This window comes from Eretmochelys imbricata, chromosome 17 (assembly GCF_965152235.1).
Source record: "Eretmochelys imbricata isolate rEreImb1 chromosome 17, rEreImb1.hap1, whole genome shotgun sequence".
Taxonomy (NCBI): Eukaryota; Metazoa; Chordata; order Testudines; family Cheloniidae; genus Eretmochelys; species Eretmochelys imbricata.
This window is the reverse complement of record NC_135588.1, coordinates 1,775,592-1,801,974: the sequence shown is the minus strand read 5'-3', so window position 1 is coordinate 1,801,974 and position 26,383 is coordinate 1,775,592. Positions and strand designations below refer to the sequence as shown.

Here is a 26,383-nt window from a genome sequence, read left to right as displayed (position 1 = left end):
CGTTTTGAATCTATCGCTTCTCTGTGGTGCAAGGACCTCTTTGCTGTGCATTTCAGTTAGATATGATCAAAGTATCTTTTTGAGTAGCAAGTCTAGAATATATGTGCAGTGGTGACTGTTTCTTCTCTCTCCTTCCATGACCTATCGCAGCTCTTGTTGAACACTTCCTTTTGTCTGCTCCTCAGACAGCTGTGAGGGGATCCAGCTGCTGGATTGTGTGTTAAGCCTCAAGTCTGAATGGAGCCCATGCAGTGTTCTTATCTCAGCACCTCTAGGCACACTTCTAGGGTACAGTCTGTCCCCACCACCACCACCAGATTGCTTTGTTCTGCTGCTGGCACCTTTCCACTCTCCAAATCCCAGCCCCCTACCGACAAGCTGGGGAAGTGATGTCCCCCAGCTCCAGCCTCCTTAGTATAGCTATTGGACGGTCAGAGTACCAGTGTCAAAGTCCGTTGTCCCTAGACTGGTGTCTATATCCTTCATCTCCTGTCAGCTGATGGTGGATACCCTATATCATGCAATGCTCCATGTCTGTGTATCAGCCAGCATTCCTAAGTTCTGCAGACATGTTCCCCTCATCGTCACACCTCCCATGCACAGAGAGAAGGCAGTTTTTGACTGGGTCTGGGGAAGAGTGATGAGGGTATAATGCTTGGTGTGATTTGAGTGTTTACATTTTTATGTGGCAGAGGGAAATTGCATTCTCCATTTGGTTGTGTAAGGCTGGTGGAGATAACTAACTTGTATGTTAACATTAATGTTGCTGGGTGGCTTTTGTAAGACTAATGTGAGGACACTCAGAAGTTTTGTATGGGCATATTTTTAATGTCAAATCTGAATGTTATACTTCCTATGAGTTCTCTTGCTGGGTTACAGTATTGTAAGCCACAAATCCCTTCGCAAATAGCGGTTGACTCTCTAAGCCATTCTGTCATCTGTTACAAGATTGTGACAAGATGAGCTGGTCCCACAGTGTGAGTGGTGTAAACTTCAGTGGAAGGCAATTGCTGCCTCTATGTATGAGTCTAATGTAGGGACTCCATTCTGTTCTGGAAGCGAAGGATGCATGGTGATGTGCCTTTGGCCAATACCCATCCTTGTTCAGAAAGTGCCTCCGAAGCTGGTAATGTCTGCATGCTGCCTTCGGAAGCCTTGAAGGAATTCAGATTGCAAATTTTCTCCTCCCCCAGTCTTCATTGTTTAAATAGGTTCTCTGCCCTGTCCCTAAAAAAGCTTCTGTACAGGAAGCCAAAGTATTTCTGCAGTCTGTTGCAGCTTTCTCTACAGAGTCATTTGGCTGGATGCACTCTAAGATGGAGAGAAACCCATTTTATAGAAAGGCCAGTATTGTGTTACAGTGGAATCTGTTTGAATCTTGTAGCAAGATGGAGGTAGAATTTTGGGCATAAGGCAGACTCTCCCTGTAACTAGCTTGGGTTTGGGCAAGATGTTTGTCTTGAGTATCAATGTGATTGATGTATATTCTGGAATAGATGTAAATCCTATGTGGCAGAGGTATAGTGGTCTTAACCACATGATACTGCATTTGTATCAGAACAGCTACCATGGTTCCATAATATACCTATATTTAGTTGTCTTGCTATGGTGGTGAACTGCCTTTCCAGGAGCAGGCAGAGCGGTGCCAGGTAAATTGACCTGCTTATTTGGGTGGTTGAAGCAGGCGTGCTGCATGAGTGACCAACCTGTAGTTGTAGCCTGTGAAGCTTACCGATGTTTTCTTTCTTTTTTCAGTGGCTCTGTAGTGTTGTTGCACTCCAGTGCAGCATTTTGAGACATTTATCTGCTAAGCAGATGCCTTCGCTTTGGGACTCTGAACAGACAGAGAAGGCTGATATTAAGCCTGTTATTGTGGCAGACGGCTCAATCACCAACCCTTACCAGGCAGCTGACAAGGCACTCACACCTTCCCTTTATTCCGTGTCGTGCACCTCAGGGATTACCACCCAGAATTCCTTGAGCTCTTCTCAATCCCAGCAGGCTTTATCACAGGAAGATGTCAATTGCAGCTCTTGTATGGATAAGTCAAAGAAAGTATCTTGTGGAACTTCTAATGGGCCAACAGCCTCTGATGTTAAAGTAAATGGTCCTCATTTGTATGGTGTTTCCTCTGAACCTTCGGCACACTTGACTGAGTCTCAGAGGCTAATTGGCCCAGGTAATACAATACCTGGGCTGTCTCATCGGCAAACATGGGCGAGGCCCCTCACACCCCCAGCAGCTTGTGGACTTCTGAATCACGCAGTTGGAACTGTCGTGAAGACGGAGAACATAGTAGGACCCGTTTCTTGTGCACAAAGGGGTTCTGCGCCAGTCACAAGTATGCCTGCTTCCATACCAAGCTCTTGTGCCAGCCTAGAGACCACCAGCACTTTGCAAAGAAAGAATATCCAGACACAGATAGGCCCCCCACTGACAGCAGAACTGCGATCTGTTGGTTCCCCTTTGACTGCCACTAGGGCTCTTACTCCTCCACAGGCAACGGGAGATGGGATCTCTGCCATCGGATCCACACACAGATTCTGTTCACCAGCACCACCTTCAGGTGAGCATTTGATGGGGAGTTCTGGGCCTTCCAGCTGGGAAGTGAGTGTTTAAAAATCTTTCTTTCAGAGCATGAAGTTTAGTAAGTGCAAGGAAGCAAGGCTTCCCGCGGACATGGCACAATGGAGAACAAGTTAGGGTTAGCATTGCCCACAGGTCCTGAAGCAGAAATTGGGCCCTGTGCTGGGTGTTGCCAGTTAAATGCATCTCTGAAGTGGGGGAGCACTGTGCTGCTTTCTGAAACAGCTGATCCATCAGAGGTTCATAAGGAGCTGGGAATTCTGGAAACGCACTGTAATTTAAACTCTTCAGTTGCTGTGTTGCTGTCACAGTTCCTATTTTGACAACTGTAACAGTAAATTTCCTTTAAGAAGATGGCTGGAGTTTCCAAATGGATTACTTCAAATGTCTGCTTTAATGCTCTGTTAGAAGCAGGCACTCAAGGCTGTGAAGATCATAATGTGTGACCCCTTTCATTTGTTTGCAAAGGCAGTATACAAAAAAAAAACCCTAAATCCCGAGTGTTAGTCAGGAAATGCCACAGTTAAGATTTCATGTACAACCTCAGCTCCACCCTGGTTCCTATGAATTACAGTAGTCTTCTGTCTGCTTTTTGCACAACCTTCGATGTGTTTAGCATCTCGTAACTTTGTCCTTCTGGATGTGTACCCAAATATGAAAGTTATTCATGGGACAATTCTGTTTAACACTGGGTTTCCTGTATATGCTCTACTTATCAAATATAAAGTTTACAACAGTAATAGTGAAAGTTGGCTGGCGTAATACATGCTGTTTGGTGAGCTTTGTGGTTAACAGCCTCCACCCCGAATTGCACCAGTCCTGTCTGTGCTGCTGATTGAAAAAGAAATGTACAATACTATGGACACTGACAAAAGTGCTAAAATGTATTCCTGAGGAGCAGATAACATAAAAAATTAAGTCTGAGATATGCAGACCCATTATGGCAATGCAAATAGTGAATTTTCTTCTTGAATGGTAGAGCTGTTCAGAAAATTGTAATTTTTTTATAACTAAGGAATGGGATATTTTCTTTCTTGTACAGAGGAACAACTGAATCAGTTTTTCTCAAGCTTCAAAACAAGTAAACCAACACCTTCACACTCATTTAAGCCCAGAAAATCAGTGTACAACATAAAGATTCAAAAAGCCATGTGCAACTGAAATGAGGCCATTAAGGACATGTAACACTCACGATGCAAATTGTAGAGGTGGCAGTGTTCCCAGGACATGGGAACTGTGGGGTGGGTTCAGAGTCCAAGTTTAAGGCCAGAAGGACCACCAGATCATCAAGTCTGACCTCGGTGTCACAAGCCACCCAGCACCTGAATACGAAACCCAACAACGAAAATAAGACCCAAGTATCACAGCCCCCAGGCAGAGAATAGGAGGGGTCGAGGTGCCCCAGTGGCCAAGCCCTCTGTAATGGCAGGGAAGTGATTGAGATACCCACATAAGTTTGGTTTGTTAAAGTAAATTTTTTTTTTTTTCAGCTAGTGAGCATCCAAACAGTTAGTACACACAGTGGGGAGAGCGAGTGCTTAGCTGGCTTGCGTATTATCTTAAAAATCCCTGGTATGAGTGACAGATTTTCCTCTGAAGTAGCATTAATGTAGAATCTACGCCCAGGGCTGCTGACCATCTTAACCGCACTTGTGCACAAAGGAGAAGGCAAACATGCAGCTGCTGGCTTGGCTGTTGCTTCAGCTGGAAGCACAGGGATGGGGAGGAGGGAAGTTTTACCAGGTGGAAAAGGGACCATATTGATGTGGAGAAACATTATGTTCAAGATTCTAAGAGTTCGGCAAAGCATGGATAATCCTGAAAATTCTTCTTAAAAGGATGATGTCAGGTCAGTTTGGGCCCAAACTTTAGATTTTATAAAATGCAAACCAAAGCCCCACTCAGCTACCAAGAAAGCGTCTGTAAAATTAAAATTAAAAAAATCCTATAACAAATGTTAATGGAATGTAGGTTTCCCCTCCAGTATTTTTTATTCAACTCATGCTGCATCATGCTAGAGAACAAGTGAATGAGCCTAAACTAAAGCGAAACTGACATTGGAAGTGACAAATAAATTAGATTTTAATTCTTGGTTCTAGTAATGGAAGGTTATGGGAATCTAGGTAAGGAAAAATTAATGTCCCTTTTAAACTCAGTTAGTATTTCTCATCTAATTCTAAATAGATTATCAGGGAGAGGCAGGAGATTTGGGTATCTGAGGCATGGGGGTGTGAGTTCCTTCACTGCTATGTAGTTCTGTAGCAGACATTTTACAAATGTCACAATATTTTAAGCAGTAGGATTGCAGTTTGTGAATGAGCTAAAGTCACGTGTGTGCGTATTGCTTCTTTGTTACATTCTCACCACCCAGGAAGGAGCTTTCAGACTTCCACAGTACATATGGCACTCGTGTTGGCAGTAGCAGATCTCTAAAACAAGTTACAGAAACATTCATCTTGTTTCTGGTTAACAAAACATTTCTTACCCAAAATTCTGCAAATGTATAAAACCCAACACAAAAAAACTGCTCACAAAATTTCTCCCCTCTGGGTCCAGTGAGATTTGGGTTTCAAGCAGTTCCCCAAACACCTTACAGCTCTGCTCTACAGGTCATACTTCCAGGATAATGTGAATTCCATCAGCAGATGGTAAAGGTCCAGGAGCCCATGGAACGGAACTCAGTTAAGCTGGCTAGAACTGCTTTGGGAAAAGGTGTGGTGCTATTTAGAGCTCCTTTCAGGAGGTGTGTTGTGTCATGAGAGGAGTTACTCCTCTTTTCAAAGCATGGCTACTAGCAAAATTAGCCAAAAATTTTGTCCAGTTTGTAAATTAGAAGTAGACGTTGAGGGCTCATTAGTAGCTCAGAAGTGACTGTGCATATTGACGTTGCTCTTCTCTCATGTCTCTCTAGATGGTAAGGTCAGTCCCAGCACCGTATCCATAGGAAGCTCTTTAATTGTCCCCTCATCTTTCACTTTAAACTCTGCGGCTATGTTGGACCTCACCAGCTCTGTGAAAGCATTAATGGATGGCAATGGCGGTGAGTAGTCTTTGTTTCTTTTTTCTGTCCAGAGTTGCTGTGTATACCAGCCGAGAGGGAAATGGTCCTTTCCTTAAAGCATTCACTCCCCTGCTAAAGGAGAGAGTGACTTTGGTAAAGGAGGCCTGGGGTGTGGACATGTGTTACCCTGGGTGAACAGGGGAGTGTCCCATCCCTGTCACAATCGTGGGTCTCATTCACTTCCACGCCTTGGTACTTGGAGTGTTTCACCTCGTAAGCTTTGGGGGTGTCTGTCCAGAATGTTGGTGTCCAGACCTGTTGCTCGATGGAATTCATATGCTCAGACCCCCAGCTTGTCCATGTCATGATTTTAGCTGTGATCCAAGGACACTTCCCTCACCTTTTCTGAGGCCAGTGATTGCGTATTCTTTGTAGGTCACCAGTCATTTGGGCTGCAATATTGTTATGGGTTTGCCTTCAGTTACATCTTTCTACAGCTACGTTTTCTGCCTTTGTCCCAGAGCCTAGTAAGTCTTCCTCTCCTTTTCAGTGGGATAGCAGGAAACCTGGACTCTCATCAGGGTGACTTACTGAGGAACCAGAGGACTGCTGTACAGTTCTCAACTTCATTATCAGTCTGTTGCTTGTGACCCTTCTCTGTAGCCTTTCTTGCACTGTTATTTTGACCCTCTTCCCTTTGGCAAACACCTGGCTGTTTGTCTTGGCCTCCTGTGTTTGCAGCGGGACTCTCACTAGCCACCATGGCTCTGCTGCTTTTATTCGCTCTTTTACCAGTGACATTGATGTTGAGATGGCTCTTGCAAGAGGTTAACTAACTTGTTCATGAGCACAATGCAGATCTTTGCAGGTCCTGATTAACTGTCGTCCTTGCTGCTCGTTATCAGCAACAGCGATCTGTTTTGAGATTTACTTTTTACCCAAATAGAGATTTGTATGAATTTCCCCTCTTTCTTAACACTTTTAAGTTGAACCTGCCATGAAAGACTGCGACCCTGAAAATGAGACTGTACCGCTCCTAAGGAGTTGTCGTTTATCTGTGGGATAGATCTAGTCAAACTTCTTTCCAACCAGGGTGTAAATTTGAGTCTCACAAGAAGCACGCCCCATCCCTGCTGCCCAAAAGAGCCTGAAATACACCTGGCCTTTCTGGGTCTCTGCCCACATGTAGAGTCTTCAGCTTTTTCCTAGCCAAAAAAACACAAATGTCCCTTTCCTGTCTAAACTGCAGCTCTCCAAGATTACAAGTCTTGCTGTCCATACGTGCTGCTAGGGAGGAGAATGCACTTAGACAGTAATAGAGCACCCTGTACTTTCGACTCTTGAGGCCACAGAGTTTTCCCTGACGGAGTTGCTGCTAACAGAAGCAAATGGCAAAATGTAGGAACAGAACAGTTAAGCCCTCAGCAGATCAAATGACGCCCTCTCTGTGAATAACTTACTAATTGCTTTTTATTTATTAACAGAGATTGAGATAAATATGCTGGATGAGAAGCTAATCAAGTTTCTGGCCTTGCAGAGAATACAACAGCTCTTTCCTTCCAAAGTTCGCTCCGTAGCAAGCAGTGTCAGTTCCCATCAGTCGTCTCCTTTGGCAAATCACATAGAAGGTAAGAGCAGCCCTAGAATAGTCTCTTTGCATTGAGCTGTGGTTTTTCTCAGCATATACCATGCCATCAGACTGTCATCCAGAGAGATTCTCTCTCTTCTGGTATTTGGGAGACACCCATTTCATCTCCTTCCTTCCTCTTGCCCCTCCTCTCTGGATACTCTTCGATCAGAAACATTCCTCCACTTTCCCTTGTTGAGCTTTTGGCAAATGTGGTAGGAAAAGGAGCTTGCTCTCTCCCTGCTGCATCACAGCAACTCGCAACCATGGATGTTCTGTTTCCTGTAATTGTGGGGCTAAGCCAAGTTGTACCAGTCTGATCTAGCAAGGAAGGGAAAGGCCCAGCTTCCTTCTCTGGCATTATTGCAAGAGGCTCAGGGATCTGGGAAGCAAATGAACAAGTGTGTTTGCAGTCCTGCTGCCTTCTTTTTGGAGATGGAGAAAACTGGTTTGTGGGCTTGAAAGAGAAACCTAAACGTGAGCTGGAAAAGCAGGGGCATAGAGTGAGGATGTTACCTTTTAAAATCCATTGATTTCTTCAATCCAAATTGGCAACTGCAGAGCTAAAATTGCAGATATGTTCTAACACTAAATAGTTGGAAACTGTTACCTCCTTCACTTATAAAATCTGCCAGGGCCTGAGGTCAGGGTTCTGCTTCCTTTGCTATAGTCATTAGTATCACTAATCCTTAAAAGTGCGCCAGGTATGCAGCTTCCTATTCCGCTGTTAGGTTGTCATCAGCTGTTAGGAAGGAGTATAGATTCCCTGAACCATATCCATTTACCTTCAGGAGTAAACAAGAGTTGTCCCGTGGGAGCTGTGTCCTGCTCTCAGGTGGCCTAGGTACAGTAGGAGCAGAGAGGTGAGATCTGTGTTAGTGCACTGTTGGCTGTGTCACAAACTTGACTTGTCCTTGGCTCAGCTCCCCTGGTGGCTTCAGGCCGTGGCGTAGCAGCAGGGATTCTGACGGTCAGTAACTGTCTTTCTTCTAACACTTCTGGAGCTAGAGGCAGCTGTGGAACTGCACAGGGCCAGCACTGGGATTAAATGATGTGGCCAGCAGACACTTGTAGAACTGAACCTTCGATCATCGGCCCCGACTATCCTAGTGAGATCAATGGCTGTGTTCCCTACCTGCTTTTCTGTCTTTTGGACCCATCAAACTTCAGATGCTTCCCCCTGTGCTAATTTTGACTTTTCTTTTGTTTGTTGATGGGACACTTGGGTGACAACTTCTGAGACAAGCCCCACTGGCTGATCTGTACTAAGCCCGCCCTAGTAACTGTCATCCAAAGCAGCCAAATGTAGAAATGATGTGTTGGGAACAATGAAGCTTTTTGGCATGTTCCATGCTGAAGGTGCCACATAATCCCATGGAGAGTGTTCTTGACATCAGTGGTGAATTCCAGACACACAGATTCTAAATTTTTGTTGTTTTTTGACCACTCTTTACTCAGTTTGTAATCTGCATGCTTTGTCAGTTTCACATCCTTTCTTGATGTGAAACTGTCCTGGAGATGCATGTGGTGGGGAGTTAGGTTAGACTGTGTGTGGGTTTGCATGGACAGGAAGAGTGCAGGTACTGAGCCAGTCAAACCTAGACCAAGTTGCCATTTGACTGCTGTGTGAAACAAGATGGTGGTCTACCTGTTCCGGGTGCAATGGGGATGTGATCTCTGTGTCCATGCAACCACTGGGTCTTTGTCGGCAGCCTCAGTAGTAGGGGGGTCCAGGATTGACTGTGCTGTGGATATTGAACTAAGATTAAACTAGTTGAAGAGAGAATCCTCCTCCGACCCCAACCTTCCAGTTGTAGGAATTTTAAATTGATCCCTGGAAAAGCTTGTTCTGCATCTACCTGTGCTTTTCTCAGGGGTTAACTAGCAGTTTTGTCTCTAGGGCTGTTGACTTGGCAGCTTTTGCTAGCTCCAAATTCAGTTTAAAGGGGCACCATCTTAAAGGAACTGGAGGACAATAATTCAGAAGACGTGTGCTTTAACACTTCATGGTCCTGGAACTGGAAGAGATGAGAGAGGGGAAATAATGTCTCCTCAGTTTGTTTCCTTTGTCCATGCCCAGTGTCATTTCCCCTGTGTAGTCACGTGGCTTATGTGGGTCTTTCACATAGCAGTTTGGGAGAGAAAAATTCTAAGAAATAGCAAGATGTGACTGTAAAACCACAACAATTGGTCGGGGGTAAGAGCTGAAACTATTTCCGATTTTTGTCCAGATTTCAAGTTGATAGTTTCCTTTAAAAATTATGCATGAGCCCCAGAAAGCCCAATAGGGAGAATACTTAAATCTGGTAACTTTATATTACTGTAGGCAATTTATTCAGTAGTATTCAGATCTCACTTTTGTCTCACAGTGCAAAGAAAGGAAGTGCAAGCTCGTGCAGTGTTCTACCCCCTCATGGGCATAGGCAGTGCAGTCAACATGTGCTACAGAACCCTCTACATCGGGACAGGTAAGTGACTTCTCCTAGCTGGGGGCTTGCAGAATCCCAGTGAAAAAATAACTTTCCGTTTGTTTTTTCAGCTTTTATTTTGTTTGCACATAGACAATCCAAGCCATAATGCACTAAAGTCACCCCATTGGAAGTGAATGCAGCTCTTTGGAGAATGCCATGTTGGGGCCAGTCATTTTATCCTGGGATTCTGGAATTATGTTTCTCTTGTGTATTATCAGGCAACATATGCAAGAAAGCTTGCTCAGATGTCAGGACACTGTGTGACTGGCATAGTTAAGTGCCTGTAACCCAGATTTGATAGCCATTGTTTTAGGATGGGAGTATTAACTCTTGATACCACACAGTCTAAGAGATTTGGCATTAAAAAGTCACCGCTATCCTAGGCTCCCCAAGTCGGTTTCTGTCTGGTAACTGCTAAGAAGGGAGGTTAATGATCATTCTGGGCATTTGCCACTCTTGCCTGAGCCTGGAGCCCCCTAGCACACTGGAAGGGCACAATAATGCTGAAAAGGTTTCCCACCTTCCCCTGCTTAATCTTACAGCCAGAACCCTGAGGAAACCTTGTTCTGTGGCTTATCTCAGCACTGTTCACCAAGCTGTGAGAGCAGATACTAAGGAAGCAAGCCCCTTGCTGTTTAATTCTCTTGCTCTGTGCTGCCGCTCTTCTGAATTCAGTTGAATTTTGTCTTCCCGTCCGTTGCAGGAGCTGACATGGATGTGTGCCTTACAAGCTATGGTCACTGTAACTATGTGTCTGGCAAACATGCCTGCATATTCTATGATGAGGTGAGTGCCTGGGCCTTTGGTTTGCCACTTGCTCAGAGATGGAGATGAAGGCAGCTGGTTGTCTTTGTTGTGTGGAGCTCCTTTGTGGGCTGCAGAGTGAGAGCCAGGCTTGTACTAGAGTTAAGGTGGGGTCAGCATTCACTGGTAACCCTCTTTTTGAGGCGGAGAGATCTGCTGACAAGTTCCTTCAGGGCAAACTCTGCGGGCTGAGTCTCTGCACATCCTTAATCTGTTTTCAGTGTCAACATCCTTTCTGAAGCGTGGACACCAGAACTGGATACACTAGTCCAGTAGTGGTCTCAGTATTGCCCTATAGAGCGGGAACACCTCCCTACTCCTCAGTACACGTCTATGCTTATACATCCAAGAATCCCCCTCTTAGCCACCGTGTCAAACTGGGAGCACGTATTCAGCCAAGTCCTCTTCAGAGTCACTGCTTTCCGAAATCGTTCCCTGTCCTCTACGCGAGACCTGTGTTCTTTGTCCCCAGAGGTAGGACTTTGCCTTTGGCTGTGTTACACATGCTGTTCACATGAGCTTGGCTCACGCTCTAGAATTGACATGTCCCTATCATTATTTACTACTACCTGAGCAGATTATTTGGTAATTACTACATGAGTACATCCTTGCAGGAGCCCACCAGAAACACCCATCGGGCGGATAATTCCCCATTGATAGTGACTTTGCTATCCCTGTTAGCTAGGTTTTAGTCCATGTAATGTGGGCTAACAAAACATTGTACTTTTAGTGTAATAGCAATTTCATAACTTGATCCTACTCTGCCGTGACAAGATCTGATCGATCCACTTCCCCCCACTGTCGGGCTATGTGCTGGGGGTAGGGACTCACTCACTCCTGAGTGTCTCTAGAATGCCAGGCATGCCAGAGGCAGTGTGTTCAATCTCGGGGGCAGTGCCTTGTGCCTGGAGTTAGTGCTCACAGCTGTGCTGTTGACCCCTGTGAAGGGAGGGCGGAGGCCTGCTGTTTCTCCAGCACTGTGAATATGCTCCGTGGTTTGGGAATGAAGCGCAGATGCTCCTTTCTGGTTAGACCCCTTGGTAGTGTGGTGAGCAGCACACAGTGGCGAACATGAGGGGGCTGGCCGAGGATTAGCAGGTGGGGAATTGGGTCCTGTGCAGTACAGCATGTTCCCAACTGTAGGAATCTCATTCAGAAGGTTGACGAGCCCACAACTGTGTGAGCAGTTTTCATTTGCTCGTTTTGCATTCTGTGCAAGATCAGCATGCAAAGCATTCTGGGTAACATGCATGCAGCCAGATGCCATGAAGTCTGACTTGCTGCCACTGCCTGAAATGGCGTGTTTAGCTCGGTAGGTCCCTCTGTCTGAGCAGGAACGCAGTACAGAGCCTTGCCGGAGTTACATGTGAAGTTTCTCTTCCTTCCTAGAATACAAAACATTACGAGCTGTTGAACTACAGTGAGCATGGGACGACTGTGGACAATGTTCTGTATTCATGTGACTTCTCTGAGAAGACTACACCCATTCCTCCCAGCAGCATTGTTGCCAAAGTGCAGAGTGTGATCAGTAAGTTATGCAAGAACATGTTCCCTAAAGGGAGATGGTGCCCTGGCCTTGTGCGGCTAGAGGAGCCAGCAGTGGGGGAAGCAGAAACTCCAGCTTGTGCTGAAGTACCATATACAGAAGGAAGGGGTCTCCCCAAAGCCCAGACCTGCCCATCAGCTGCACAGTATAACCCTCCCCTCTGAGCCCAGCCGCTTGGGACAGAGAGTGCTTTGAACTGCAAATACATGCTTCCTCTAATTAGAGTTAATTCAGACTTAGAGGCCCTTTCCTGACACCTGTCCCTCTCCTGAAAGGGATCAGTTCTGAGCTGGAATCAGATGATCTCCATAGACTTGATCTGTAGATTTGCCTCTGACCAATGTTCCCTCTAATTTTTTCCACCCATGTATGGAATAAATTTTGGTAGGTGCACCGAGGTATGTGCAGATGTGTGCCACGAGTAGAAACAAAAAACCTAGATATAAATATTTTTAAAATGTTACCATAGGGACAATTACTCCCACCAGGACAGGTTAGGCATTTTAGAACTCGCTACTCAAAGAGTTAAATTTAAGTGTAAGAGAAATAAAAATTGTGAAATGCATAGACCAGTCAAAACACTAAAATAACACACTTTGAAAGAATAAAATTACAGAAAATATATGTGCATTGCAGGAAGTACCAAGTAGTAACAACAATAATACAAGTATGTGTTGGAGGTGAGTGTGAAAGAGACTGTGTGTGCGTGTGTGAGAGAGAGAGATAGACGGCTGCTGGGGAAAGCTGTGTGTTGTCTCTTTAAGACACTCACTGAAAGCTCTCCTGCTCTGTCCCGTGTCTCCCCTCTGCGGAGATGGGGTATGTGGGCAGGGGGAGAAGGAGATTGTGTGTGTGAGCTGGCTGCTGGGGAAATCTCAAACAGTGCACCGTCTCTTTAAGAAAGGCACTCCACCACTCCCCATTCAGACCACAGCAGCTCTGCGTCCTCCTGAGCTAAGCTGTCCCCTCTGCCCTGCACTGTGGAGATGGGGTACAGTGGGAGGGGGACACGCGTGCGCGCACACACACACCCCGGTTCTGCACAGCCAGCAGGAGGGTCCCGGGAGCAGCTTCAGGATGGAGCAATGTGGGGGAAGGGGCACCTGAACACATGCTGCCGGCTGTGCTCTCTAATCAGCTGGATGACGTTTGACTCTCTCCTACCTGGCCGCCCAAGCACGCAGCTTGCAGGGAACACAGCCTCTGACCTGGTCCTGTCAGGGGCTACACTCTAAGCATCATTATCCACCTCTTTATCCTCCCATTGCTTCACTCCTGCTGCCCGCCTGACCTCGTGCCCTTCCCACAGCGGGGCCTACATACAGGCTGCTGAGAGATCCCTGCAGCCAGGGGCTGGCCGCACTCTGATCATGTGACTGCAGCACTTAGTGTTGTATAGAAACAAGCTGCTGCACTTGAGCGTGACGCTCTCTGGATGGGACGCTTGCCCTGGCCTGTTTCTCATTTGCGTTTCTTTTCCAGAATGCCACAAAGGCAGAAAACAGGACGAGGAGCCGCATGAAGAAGCAGTCGTGATGAATTCCCAGGCACAAGGGCAGCACCGGAAACCCTGCAATTGCAAAGCCAGCAGCTCTAGTTTAATAGGAGGCAGTGGGGCGGGGTGGGAAGGAACAGCCCTGCTCCACCACGGCAGTTACATCAAACTGGGTTGCCTGCAGTTTGTCTTCAGCATCACTGACTTTGCGACCAAACAGCCCAAAGGGGACGCTGCCTTAGTACAAGACATGGACTTGGAGGAAAAGCTCTCTCTGAAACCCCACCAGGTGCCCGTGCTGCGGTCCAACTCCGTTCCCTAGGAGCTGAGGCAGAGCCATGGGGGAAGAAAAGCCCTGTCCTGAGACTCCTGCAATGCAAAATGTACAAACCAAGTGGGGATTTTCTGTCGGCCCAGAAACTGTTCACGCGCCGTTTGCATGAAATGAAGAACGTTTCACTTTTTTAATTATTTTCTTCTTTTGCTCAAGTTTTAGGGGCATTTGCACATATATTTGTACTATACATTTCATTTTAAAAGGAAAGCTGCAGCAAGAGGAGGACGTGTCAGAGCGAGGAGGGGGAGGGGTGGGGGCTGGCTGACTTGGACTCTCTCTGACAGATCGTTCCCATGCAGTTGTAAAATAATCAAAAACTTGTTCTATTTTGTGCCAGTGACAATAGTTTTATATTAAAAGAGAAAAATACAGTTTTCATACAGCAAATCTATACAATATCATTGTTTTATTTAATGTAAAGAAGTGCTCTCCTCCTCCTCCCCAGTTATTTTACCCCCTCCCCTCCCTGCTATGGTTGCACTACAAGTAGCTACTGTGTATTACGGGCAATGAGAAAGGAGTTCTTTTCCTGCTGTCCACCCTGTTTTATTTCAAGGAAGGAGAAGCGTTGGACTCTGTGTAAATACACCCGTGATGGCATTTTCAGTGTTTTAAAGCTGTGTACAGTGCTACGTGGTATGACGTTGCCTCACACTGTCTATTGTAGCAAATCGTTTGTCGTAAACCTGTTTGTCTCTTTTGTTCTATGCCACCTCCCCGCCCTCCAGGACAGCTAGTTCCGATGTACATAGTCATTGTAATGTTTTAGACTTTACGGAAGGTTTCCTGTATTCTGTATATAAAAAACAAAATACGTCACCTCCTGCTTTCGACTGTCTGTCCTGACTCTGTAAACACAAGCAAGGATCTACAAGAGCATCCCAAGGCAAAACCCAACCTCTGTGAGAAGGGCTTCCAGGCTGTGTCCAGGAACAGCCCTGGTCTGCTCTTCTCCCCCTGCTCTGCCCCAGGCCTCCAGGACCAGGGTGGCTGGGGACAAAGTGAGCTCCCAGGGGGAATGAGGCTTCTCCGGAAGAATGGAAGGTTCGAATACAGGGTGTATCTGTGATGGCCTCTGTGGCTCCTCCTTTGTTCTTGACCACATCAGTGCCATGCACTGGCCGTGTGCATCCCCTCCCCCACTCTGTACAGGGTATGTTCTTAGGGCATCATGCTGCACAGCAGACTCGCTCTGTTGGCACTCAAGGTTTGTAGCTATTACAGGGCGGGAAGCTGCTCCCATTCAGCAGCCTTCCCCTTCGCTCCTGGCTCTCCTGCCCTAGAGCCGCTCTCTGCTGTATTTTTACTGTTTTATACTCTATGTTCTGATCTGGAAATACTAACTCTTTTTGTACAAAGACGGAAGGATTTGCGATCTGTTCCAATGGCATTAAGTCTGTATTAATAAACTCTCATAATACTATTGAAAACAGAGCAAGAACCACACTTGCACCCTTCTTTTTTCCCCTCCCACCTGCAGTTTGGGGCTCAGATAGCTTCTCACCCTCTCCAGACAGGGAAGCTCCTTGGGCAGGTTGTGAGGCCTGGTGTGAAGGGAGTGTTCTCCCAGCTTTTCCCTCTCCTGTCAGCCACGTCCCTGCTGCAGGAAGGCTCCTGAGCCATGACTTCACTTGTACCTTAGGGTTACACCTGAGCTCACCTCCTGAGAGAGATTGGATCGGCTAATCGCTAGCCGCAGGGAACATGCTCCTGTGTTGAATAAGTTCTGGTATTTTGGCACAGCCTTTAATGTGTTGGCTCTGGTTTCTTGTAGTCCTCAGGTGCAAAGCGTTTTAAAGGCTTGCATGAATTTAGCCTCGGGTACTGGGAGATGAGGGTTTGTTTAATCATCTTCAGCCACAACCCAGGGCGGGTGTGGGTGGTAAAGTAAGTGCTAAGACTGTAATGATTTGCCCTGGTACCCTCCAGCCATTGATCTCAGTGCTTGGCAAATGACATTTCAGCCAAACAGTCCTTCAGCAGGGGAACTTCTCCTGGAGCTGGTGAATGTTCCTGAGGGAGGCTGGCATATATGCCCATGGGATGCATCCCTTCTACCTGTCCAAATACCCCCCTGGAGCAGCATTTTCTGCCCTCTGTCCCTTTACCCTGACCCCCCTCATTTATTCCACTTAAAATCCTAGGAGGCTGGCCACAAGTCCCCCCAGAGCCTGGCAAGGAGGTTCCTGGAACTGGCTTGCTCAGGTCTGTGCCGGCTGCTGTGCACCCCTTCTCTGCCGCCCCTGGCTTCTGCTAGCCCAGCATGCAGGAACCGAAGGTAAACACTCTTCCTCCCCGCTGTGGGCTCACCCCCTTCTCTGCTTGTACTGCCTGGTGGTGCAGTTGAGCTGTTTTCTCTAGTCCAGTGTTTGCCAGGGCTGTGATTCCAGTGTCATTCCACTGCCAGCGAGCGGTGCCTACGCACATGGGAGACCTTCCAGGTGAGTAACTCCTGTCGCTGCCACAAAGCTATTGTGTGGCCATGAATGGGGGGGGCCCTGCATGATTGGGAACAGGAGTCGTTTGTCCAATTGTCTGTTAGGAGGGGCTGGGGGACAATTTTGTGTTCTTGGATACAGAGAATATAGGGCTCCTAGGTCTGTAAAGTGAAATGCACGTCTATGGGGCTAGATAACTAATCGTTTCAAGCCCCCATGCCTGCCCTGCTATTTTAGTTCTTTCATATTAGGGTTTTGTCCCACTGCTGGGGTCTTAGTTCTCTAGCAGACTCCGTACTCGGCATCTCTTTGATGGAAAACCATGAACTAAACCTATAGTTCAGAAAGTGAATGGTGGTTCTAAGCCTGTTGAAACCGGTCTGCGCACCTGTCAATGGCGAATACTGACACTACAGTTTATGGCCCTGCCCCAAGCCAGCTGGGAGCACGAATCGGTTCATGTTTGTTAAAGTGCTGCTGCGGGGTGCTGATAATCAGGGTTTCAAAGGTGCTGAGCCTCCACCATGCCCACTGCAATCATGGGCTGTTGAAGAAAACAAACACACCATCCTTGCTGAGCCGGGTGACAAACAGGTTTCCTGTCTGGGGGGAATTTTTGAGATTTCAAAACAATTTTCCGTCCCAAATCAGGACAAAACTTCAATCTCGAAAAATTCCGCATACTGAAAATCTGAACCAGCTTTTGGACTGGGCCAGTCGAAAGGTTTCTTTATCAAGAGGGCTGCAGCCTTGTAGCACTGACAAGGCTACAACACTATTGAGATTAGTGTCGGATATTAGACCCGCAAGGTGGGCGAGGTGATATCTTTTATTGGACTAGCTTCTGGCAGTGCAAGAGACGAGCTCTCGAGCTTACGCAGAGCTCTATGGAAGCTTGTGTGTCTCACCAACAGAAGTAGGTCCAATAAAAGATAACACCTCGCCCACCTTGTCGCTCATCTACCAAGTCATTTAAATCAAAACCTGCAACGGGTTTGTTTAGAAAATGCTGACACAGGAAGTTTGAGAGCTTTGACACGTTTGTCAGCGCTTGTTTGAACCGGGGGCCACGGTTTTGACAAACTGGCTTTTTCAGACAAAAAATGTTGATCAGAAATTTCCCGGCCATCTCTAGCTCCTTGGGCAAAGCCGAATTCGTGCCCTGCAGGCTACGGATCTGCAGGTGGCAGTGTTGCCAGCAGATTGGCTGTATTTCAGCCAATCTCACGCTATAAAGCAGAGGGCCCAGGCCGAGCGGCCTAAAGCCGTGCCTGGATCAGAGCCAGCTTCAGAACCGCACATCCTGGGCGTGAACTTGCAGAGGTTTGGCCCAGGAGGCTTGCCATAGCTTTGCTGCATGCAGAGAACAGCCCAGGAGAGCTTTTATGCAATGTGAAGCAAGTGACCTTTGTCCTGGTCCTTCTCTGACGCAGGTTCTGGCTCCAGCTCCGGCCCGCCCAGGAGCGCAGCTCGGCCAAGTGAATCTTGCCGCTGGAGGCGCCTGTGAATTGGCTGCAGCCAAGGGAAACCTGCTGCTGACCCTGTTCGCTGCGCCCCAGAAAGCCATGGCCACAGTGCTACTAGTGCTTGGGCTGCTCCTGGGCCTCTACGCCCTCCTCTATTACAACTGCATCAAAGGGGCCAAGTGTAGGGCCCAAACCAGCCTCCGAGGGAAGACCGTGGTCATCACAGGTGAGGGGGAGAGGGGACAGGTGCCTCCAGGGACGCTGGGGGGCTACCTGGGCTCTGGTAGAGCGTCTCTCTTTAAAAGTGGGAAACCCCCTGCCCCCAGCTCAGGACAAGGACTCTGATTCCCACGCAGCACGTTGTCTCCTGTTGGAAGAGCCCAGGCTGGGTGCCAGGCCCAGCTCTGCCTTCTCCCTCTATGTCACAAATGTGAGCTCAGTGCATCCGGCTAGAGCTCCCAAGGCTCCTGCGGTCAAGGGTTGGGATCCCAGCCGACTTGACTCCGCTAATTGAGACAGATCAGAATCGCCTGGTGTCCACCTTTAGTCCAGTGACCAGGGCTGGATATGTGAGATGAATGTGCAGGCAGCCCCACAGCTGGGTTATGGGATAACCTGCCCACCAGTGAAGTCTCCTAGCCTGGAAGAGTTTGAGCTTGGCTGTGTGCTGAGTTGCTCTTTCCCTCCCCAAACTCTCGTCTAGTATTTACTAGTCTAATTCTGGATACGCATGATAACCATAGAAACAGCCAATCTCTCATTGCTGAAGCCAAAAGGTAGCCACAGCCAATGTGCTGTGGCAATGAGTTCCACAGTCTATTCATAGTAAGAAAAAGGATTTCTCTGTAGCATTTCCACACAGAACATTGCGTATGGATCAGTGAGAGGAGGTTTGGACCCTGGTGTCCTTGGCAAAGTTCTCTTCTCCTGGTTTGTTGTGCGGGGGTTGTGTGCTGGCTGTGCCCTCCTCATAAGAACGGCCCTACTGGGTCAGAGCAAAGGTCCATCTAGTCCAGTATCCTGTCTTCCAACAGTGGCCAGTGCCAGGTGCCCCAGAGGGCATGAACAGAACAGGGAATCATCCAGTGATCCATCCCATCGCTCATTCCCAGCTTCTCTCAAACAGAGGCTAGGGACACCGTTCCTCCCTGGAGGCGGCTGGATTTCAGGCAGGCTCTATGAATTGTTTTGAGAGGGAACACAGTGCTACCACAACACAGAGCTAGGCTGCTCTTGGTCATCTCCGTGTGCCCAGCTCCTTCTTCTGCTTTTCCAGGGGGAAACACTGGGATTGGGAAGATGACAGCCCTGGATCTGGCCCGGAGAAGAGCTCGCGTCATCCTGGCCTGTCGCAGCAGAGCGAGAGGAGAAGCGGCTGTCTATGACATCAGGCGGGTGCGGGCTCTGCGCTCCTATTGCCTCACTCAGATGGATGCAGTCTGAGCCCCAGTGATGAGCAGTCCCTGCTGTATGGCAGGCCTGCACCCTCATGGGACGCTGCTGAACTTTGAGGGTCCACCAAGGCTTAGGATGGAGCATACCCAGGGAGGTGCAGAGGGCAGTGGTATCAGCTTGGGGAAGGTTTAGGAGCCCTGGCAGATAAGCAATAAGAGAGTTCCCTTATTCCCAGGAGAGGACGCAGCATTTAAGGGCTCTGCTACTCCCCAGTGAGGCGAGGGGCGCAGATGCCAGCACTGGGTGGGGAGTGGAGGGCTGCAGAGGTACTTGCCTACAGAGAATGCTGGCAAGGGGGTTGTGCACATTCCATGGGCACGGTGGGCCCCATTTCTATATGCAGGGAGCTAACCAAGATGACAGCATCCCCCAGGCTGGATTTTCTGACTGCCCCAGGGATGCCTGAATTCCCCGTTTACCTGCCCAACTGCCAAATTAAACACCCTGTGAGGCCTTTCTCCATCCTGCTCAGGTGTCTCAGTGTGGGCTGGCTGGCTGGCTGCATGGTGTCAAACAGTAACCACTGCGGAGCCTGCAAAAAAAACGTGCACGCAGGCTCTGGGGCTGGGTGCTCTGAAGGGCAAGCAGCTCCCTCTGCTAGTTCCTGTTTGCAGTTTGCCCCGTGCTTCAAGGTGGAAACGGGACATCACCTTCTGCGTCGCTGTCACTGGTCTGGAGCCTAACAGCCCCATGCACCACTGTGGCCTGCAATGAGTGCCTCCCCCTCTTTCTCCAGGAGAGCGGGAACAATGAGGTTCTCTTCATGAGTCTGGACCTGGCCAGCCTGGACTCAGTGCGAGCATTTGCAGAGACTTTCCTGAGATCTGAGCCTCGTCTCGACATCCTGATCAACAACGCAGGTGGGAATCTCATTACCGAGCCTGCCACCCAGCTCCTGGTGGGACAGGGATAGGTAGGTCAGGCCCTGAGGCTGTGCTGAGGAGGTTCTGGGGGAGATTCCTGGATGCTGATGTTGGGGTGATGACTCTCTGAGGTGGGGAATAACACAGTGTAGGCTCGTTTTGGCTTGCAGGACCCTGTCGGGTAGAGAAAGTCCTAGACCAGAGATCACGGCTGTATATTGGAGCTTATTTTTCTCTACAGGGGTTGGAGCAGGTGGCAGGAAGAAGGATGGCTTTAACCTGGTCTTTCAGGTCAACCACCTTGGTCACTTCCTTCTGACTCACCTCCTCCTAGAGCGGCTGAAGCTCAGTGCACCGAGCCGTGTGGTGATTGTGGCCTCCAATGCACATCGATCAGGGAAAATAGACTTTGAGACCCTCCATAAGCCAGTGGAAGGGATACTGCAGAACTTCCAGGCTTACTGCACCAGCAAACTGGCCAACATCTTGTATGCCCGAGAGCTGGCCAACAAACTGGAGGGAACCGATGTAACCTGCTATGCTGTTCACCCAGGTGAGCATGGGTCCAGCCTTTCTCTGGGGATGTGGCTTCCAAATCCCACCAAAGTTCCTGAGAGCTATAGATCAGAGCCTCGCTACTCGAGGTGAAGTTCAATCCAGTCCTGTTTGAGACCTGTCTCAGGACAAACTGGCTACTAAGGACGATAATTTCTGATTTGGGTTAATTTCAGATCTCCCCTAAGACGGGTACTTAAGCCCCTGGACTCCTGTGGCTCTTCCCTTTCACACTGAGCCTCCCACCCAGTCAAGGAGGACTGGTCAGCAATCTTAGTAAGAGAGGCAGCTTTCTAATGAACCAAAGTTACTCTTTATCCCCAAGGCCATGATCCCTCATTCTGCATTTCGCCCTGCTTGCAATGAAATTCTCTTTCCTACCTCTCCAGCACTGGTTGGAATTTGGGTGGGAGGGAGGCCAGAAAATGGAACTGCTATTTGGAGGAAGCATGACGTACAGATTAGAAACTATTCAACACCCTACTGTGCAAGTCACTTTCTTTGAACTGTCCATGTACTTCACCCCTCTTTGCAGTCAAGTTCCTGTCGAGTGAGTACTAAGAGAACATAAGAACGGCCATACTAGGTCAGACCAAAGGTCTGTGGATGGTTCTCAGTGAAATGTACTAAGAACCAAACCCAGTGTGCCTGCATGGGTCTCATGTAGTTTTTGCCTTCTCTCTCTGTCTTCACTGGCACCGTTGCTCTTTATGCCTCCTGAGTAAGACACCCTCCTCCCAGATGAGGGACGTTTCCCGTACATTCCAGTCTAACTGCAGCTGCTGCTTTATTTTGCTTTCAGGGGTCGTTAACACTGAACTATTTCGCTACATTCCGATCTGGCTGTGGCCATTCTTTTTTCCGATCTCCTGGCTCTTCTTCCGAGACCCCACTGATGGAGCCCAGACCTCTATCTACTGTGCCACGCAGGAGGGGATTGAGATGTTCAGCGGACGGTACTTTGTGGACTGCCGGGTACAAGATCCCAGGCCCCAGGCCCGTGACGATGCTGTTGCCAAGAAGCTGTGGGAAGTCAGTGAGAGGATGGTGGGTTTGGCTGCTTAGAATGTGCTATCCCCTGACCTGGAGAGCTATGTAGGGACCATAGACTGGAATAGCAGTGGCTGCTGTAGGGGTAGGATTAAGGTTTATTAGGAAACTGAGAGGGCCTCAGACTGGCAAGAGAGAGGCAGAGCTGAAAGCGAGGCCTCAGATACATTAGAAATTACATGGTGGAAGCTTCCATGGCATCTAGGCTATACCAGATGATCCAACACTGTAATATGAACACGTACCCATCTTCTTAAGAAGCAGGATTTTCTTTACACTGCATCTAACAAATAAGATTGTGAGAGCTGGGATTACCACTCTGAATGTAGGTGCCTTACCGTGCCCCAGTGTGTAAGGATGATGATGATGTGGGTTCTGCTGGTGCTATCCACGCTCTCATTTCTCTCACCTCAAGCCCTGTTTCATACCTGATCATTTTCGATAGCATTTTCTATAATTGTATCAATTAAAACACAATGAAAATAACTGTTTTAAAAGGTGAATTAAAGCACCTCCTTGAGCATGTATCATTTTCCCCATCCCACTTTGTCACAGTAGCCCAAATACTTGCCTTTCAAGAATAGCACTGACGCCTACCACTAAAAAAGTTTCCACTGGGGCAATTGCCTAATTCTGTGGAATCCCCAGTGCAACGGTTTCGTGAGGATGTTTCTGTATGTAGCTGGCCAGCTGTGGTCTACGTTCTAGACCTGCAGGGAATTCCTGGGTAGCAGGTATATGTTCACCAAGAAGTTTTGGGAAGGCTGACATTCAAAGGAAGTCTAAAGATGTTCTGGGCAGGATGCTAGCGGTAACAGCTATGTGCACAAAGAGACAAAATGCTGGTAAGTCCTCACTGCACAGTGGCAAATGGGTGCCTCCTCCACTGAACTAGCTGCTGAGTCTCTCTGAAAGTGTCCTGGCTGCAGCAGGCAAGTTATGAGAGTCATTTAAATTCTGTCTAGACTGGGGGGAAAGTGCTTGCTTAAAATTGGGTGAATTAACATGATTAGAAACCCCCTTTAACACCGAATGGAGATATCGTTTAACACTTTTACAGGTGTTAGCTGGTCACAAAATTGGGGATTGATAGAAAAGGCCACAACTGTGACAATTATAAGAACGGGGGCAGCTGAACACTACTTCATGAGATGTACAGCCCTGCATACAATGATCATCCCCCTCTGTAAACATGTTCTCTACTAGCTCCTCACCAAACCCATAGGGCAGCTGGTGACAGACACAACATCCAGCCCAGTGTGGCACTGAGGACAGACACCCCCCGCCCCCGCGCACTTCCACCCTACCCCACCCAGCGTGGCGGTGCCTGACAGACACCCCCCCCACACACACACCCCCAGCACGGCGCCGCCTGACACCCCCCCCACACCCCCCCAGCGCGGTGGCACCACCTGACAGACACCCCCACACACACACACCCCCAGCACGGCGCCGCCTGACACCCCCCCACACCCCCCCAGCGCGGTGGCACCACCTGACAGACACCCCCCCACACACACACCCCCAGCACGGCGCCGCCTGACACCCCCCCACACCCCCCCAGCGCGGTGGCACCACCTGACAGACACCCCCACACACACACACCCCCAGCACGGCGCCGCCTGACACCCCCCCCACACCCCCCCCAGCGCGGTGGCACCACCTGACAGACACCCCCCCATACACACACACACCCAGCGCGGTGCCACCTGACACCCCCCCACACACACCCCCCACACCCTCAGCGCGGCACTGCCTGACAGACACCCCCACACACACACACCCCCAGCACGGCGCCGCCTGACCCCCCCCCACACACACCCCAGCGCCGTGCCGCCTGACGGACCCCCCCCCCAACCCCTCCAATCCAACATGGCGGCTGCTCCATTTCTGCCCCCCCCCGACCTCAATCCAACATGGCGGCCGGCGTCCGCCCGCCGCCGGGCGCCCCTCCCAACATGGCGACTGCCCCGAGCGAGTCCCCCCCCCCCGGTGACGCGCTTCCGCTGGCGGGCGCGGGGCGGGGCGGGGCGGGGCGTCGTGGGCGCGGCTGGGCGCGGCGGGCGCTGCGGCGGAGAGTCGGGCGGGGCGGTGCCGTTGCTGCCGGCGCCATGGGCAATTGCCACACGGTGGGGCCCAACGAGGCGCTGGTGGTGTCAGGTAGGGGCGGCGGCCGGGGGGGCCCCTACTGGGGTGACGGGGGAGGGGCTTGGGCGGGAGCCCCCAGCACTGAGGGGGGGCCCCTGGCAGGGGGGCTCCTGTCGTGCGGGGGGGATGGGCCCCCGCAGGGGTGAAGGGGAGGAGGTGGGGGGGCGCCCCCCAGCTCTGCAGCTCAGGGCTGGGCGCCAGGTACCCGCCAGCGGGGCGGGGGGGCCCCGGACTCTTGGCTGCCCCGGGGCAGGGCCAAGGCCCCGGGTGTGAAATGTCTGGGGAGGGGTCGGAGCCTCGATGGCAGGGACTGGGGGTGAAAGGCCCTTCGGCTCGTCCGGAAGGCAGCTCGGGCCCCCTGTCCTCTGGGGCACGGGCGGGGGCCGGGGGGGCATGTGAGCTCTTTCCCGCTGCCAGCTGGGAGCCGCAAGGGCTGTGGCTGCCTTGCGCATTCCTTGGTCCCCAGGCGCCCGTTTCCCGTTGCTTTGCTAGCGAGCCTTGTTCCTGTAATTCCCCGACCCTGCCAGCACCAGCAGAAGCAGCAGGTGCCTTTCCCCTGCGTCCCCGTAGAGGAGGGGTCGCCCGGGTGGCGATTGTGCCTTTCCCTGGTTTATGCCACAGTTGCAACTGTAAAGGGTGCACAGTGGATCTGGCTCCATCAAAACGTGGAGTTGTATTAAACACCAGTACGTGAGGCTGCATCCTGTAGGTATGGCTGGATCCGTTGTGGTTATGCGGAATGGGTGGGCTGTGGGCAAGAGAAAGTTCAGGGCATCTACAAATAATGTTCAAAAAGAACTTGTGGCACCTCTAGAGACTAACCAATTTATTTGAGCGTCGGCTTTCGTGAGCTACATGCATCCGATGAAGTGAGCTGTAGCTCACGAAAGCTCATGCTCAAATAAATTAGTTGGTCACTAAGGTGCCACAAGTCCTCCTTTTCTTTTTGCGGATACGGACTAACATGGCTGCTACTCTGAAATAATGTTCAGTTGCTCAATACGTTCCCAGTCTGCATAAATCCTCTTTGTCAACATTGGGTTCGTGATGGAGTGGATGGCTAGGTTTGGTGATTGGGACTCTGACCCTCAAATCTTAACCACCTTTCCTCATGCCTTGGAGGAAACAAACGTTTGGGGTTACAAAAAGAAAAGGAGTACTTGTGGCACCTTAGAGACTAACCAATTTATTTGAGCATAAGCTTTCGTGAGCTACAGCTCACTCACGAAAGCTTATGCTCAAATAAATTGGTTAGTCTCTAAGGTGCCACAAATACTCCTTTTCTTTTTGCAAATACAGACTAACACGGCTGTTACTCTGAAACCTGGGGTTACAAAGTGATTATACGGCTGCTTCACTCCCATTGCTGTGTATCTGAAACTACGTCATCATGGTTTGCAAGCCAATTAAATCAGTCCCTTAGGCTGAAATCTCCTGCAGGCAGTGGTAATCACTTCCAGTTGGTCTATTAAGCAATCTGTAAATCTTTCTCAGAGGACAGGCCTGTTACAGAGCCTAATGAGTTGGTCTTAATGGGTGGTTCAGGCATGTTCTAAAACCTGCTTACAGGGTACAAGAATAGTATTTTACAAATAGCAAAGGAATGGGAATTATCCTCTGTCTTTTTAAATTTGGCCATTAAACAAGTTTATTTTAACCCCTGATTAGTTGCTGGTTTTTTTAAAAGCACAATATAATTATGAAAGCAGCAGTATATAAACTCTGAATCACAAGGCATGGCAACAAAAGTCTGTGGTATCCATTAACACCCCCCAAACTATATATTTTCCCATAGCTCGGCCCCAGTGTGCCCAGGATAACCCATCAAATGCAATTGCATGCTGAGAATTTTGGGGGGGGTCAAAAAAGAATAGATATTCTTGTGGAGGATGGGTACAGCAATGACTGTTAGCCAAGATGGTCAGGGACGCAACCACATGCTCTAGGTGTCCCTAAACCTCTGACTGCCAGAAGCTGGAACTGGATGACAGGATGGATCACTCAATAATTGCTCTGTTCTGTTCATTCCCTCTGAAGCATCTGGCATCAGCCACTGTTGGAAGACAGGGTATTGGGTTAGACAGGCCACGGGTCTGACCCTAGTATGACCATTGCTGTGTTCTTATATATGAATACATCAATCCTGGCTATAAAGGTCTGTTCTGTAGTCCATACCGTCACCAAAGATGGCCTTTGTATTTCACTATCCAGCATGCTATGTGCTATGCGAACACCTGCCTGTTTCCTAAGAGCACTGCTTCTGTGCTCAGGGAACAGGCTGAAAGAGTCGGGGGTGCTTATGGATGCCTCATTCTTTCCTGGGTGCTTTGCAACAGGTGTTCAGTCTGGGCCCTGGCTGCAGGGTTGTGACTGTGCTAATAACCCTTTGTTTATCTGGGTGTTGAGTGACTGGTGGGTTATTAGCATGCTAGGGCAGAGCAGTCAACAGTTAGGCTTCCATGGATGTTGAGCAAGCTCTGGGGCAGAGGTAAAATGTCTCTAAATGCAGAACTTTGTGTCCGTTTTGGTTTTCATCCTTGC

At 49.2% G+C, this 26,383-nt stretch overlaps 3 protein-coding genes across 5 annotated transcripts in view; all 3 read left to right on the top strand.

The window, feature by feature from the left end:
- The window catches only part of PHF12 (PHD finger protein 12), a 44,647-nt gene extending 29,961 nt beyond the window's left edge, over window positions 1-14,686 (top strand). Inside the window, exons 9-15 of the mRNA XM_077836301.1 lie at window positions 1,756-2,566; window positions 5,498-5,626; window positions 7,072-7,215; window positions 9,584-9,682; window positions 10,389-10,471; window positions 11,879-12,017; window positions 13,518-14,686. Coding sequence (XP_077692427.1) covers window positions 1,756-2,566; window positions 5,498-5,626; window positions 7,072-7,215; window positions 9,584-9,682; window positions 10,389-10,471; window positions 11,879-12,017; window positions 13,518-13,852 — 1,740 coding nt within the window. The 3' untranslated portion in view covers window positions 13,853-14,686. The remainder of the gene's footprint in view (window positions 1-1,755; window positions 2,567-5,497; window positions 5,627-7,071; window positions 7,216-9,583; window positions 9,683-10,388; window positions 10,472-11,878; window positions 12,018-13,517) is intronic.
- A 2,976-nt stretch (window positions 14,687-17,662) lies between these two features.
- DHRS13 (dehydrogenase/reductase 13) lies at window positions 17,663-22,180 on the top strand. Its single transcript, XM_077836808.1, has 5 exons — window positions 17,663-17,997; window positions 19,048-19,166; window positions 19,963-20,086; window positions 20,331-20,642; window positions 21,447-22,180. Exons 1-5 carry the CDS (start codon window positions 17,691-17,693, stop codon window positions 21,707-21,709), a joined length of 1,125 nt encoding a protein of 374 aa, XP_077692934.1. The 5' UTR covers window positions 17,663-17,690; the 3' UTR covers window positions 21,710-22,180.
- A 1,550-nt stretch (window positions 22,181-23,730) lies between these two features.
- Window positions 23,731-26,383, top strand: part of FLOT2 (flotillin 2) — a 32,452-nt gene continuing 29,799 nt past the window's right edge. For 2 of the 3 annotated variants that reach the window (XM_077836898.1, XM_077836899.1), the window contains exon 1: window positions 23,731-23,854. In XM_077836898.1, coding sequence (XP_077693024.1) covers window positions 23,806-23,854 — 49 coding nt within the window. In that variant the 5' untranslated portion in view covers window positions 23,731-23,805. The remainder of the gene's footprint in view (window positions 23,855-26,383) is intronic. The other variant, XM_077836902.1, reaches the window with a different exon arrangement.

Coding starts and splice junctions, on each gene's coding strand:
- DHRS13 (XM_077836808.1), top strand. CDS start 17,691: ATGCAATGTGAAGCAAGTGACCTTTGTCCTGGTCCTTCTCTGACGCAG. Junction 19,167..19,962: donor CTGTCTATGACATCAGGCGG/GTGCGGGCTCTG, acceptor CTCTTTCTCCAG/GAGAGCGGGAACAATGAGGT. Junction 20,643..21,446: donor CTGCTATGCTGTTCACCCAG/GTGAGCATGGGT, acceptor TTTTGCTTTCAG/GGGTCGTTAACACTGAACTA.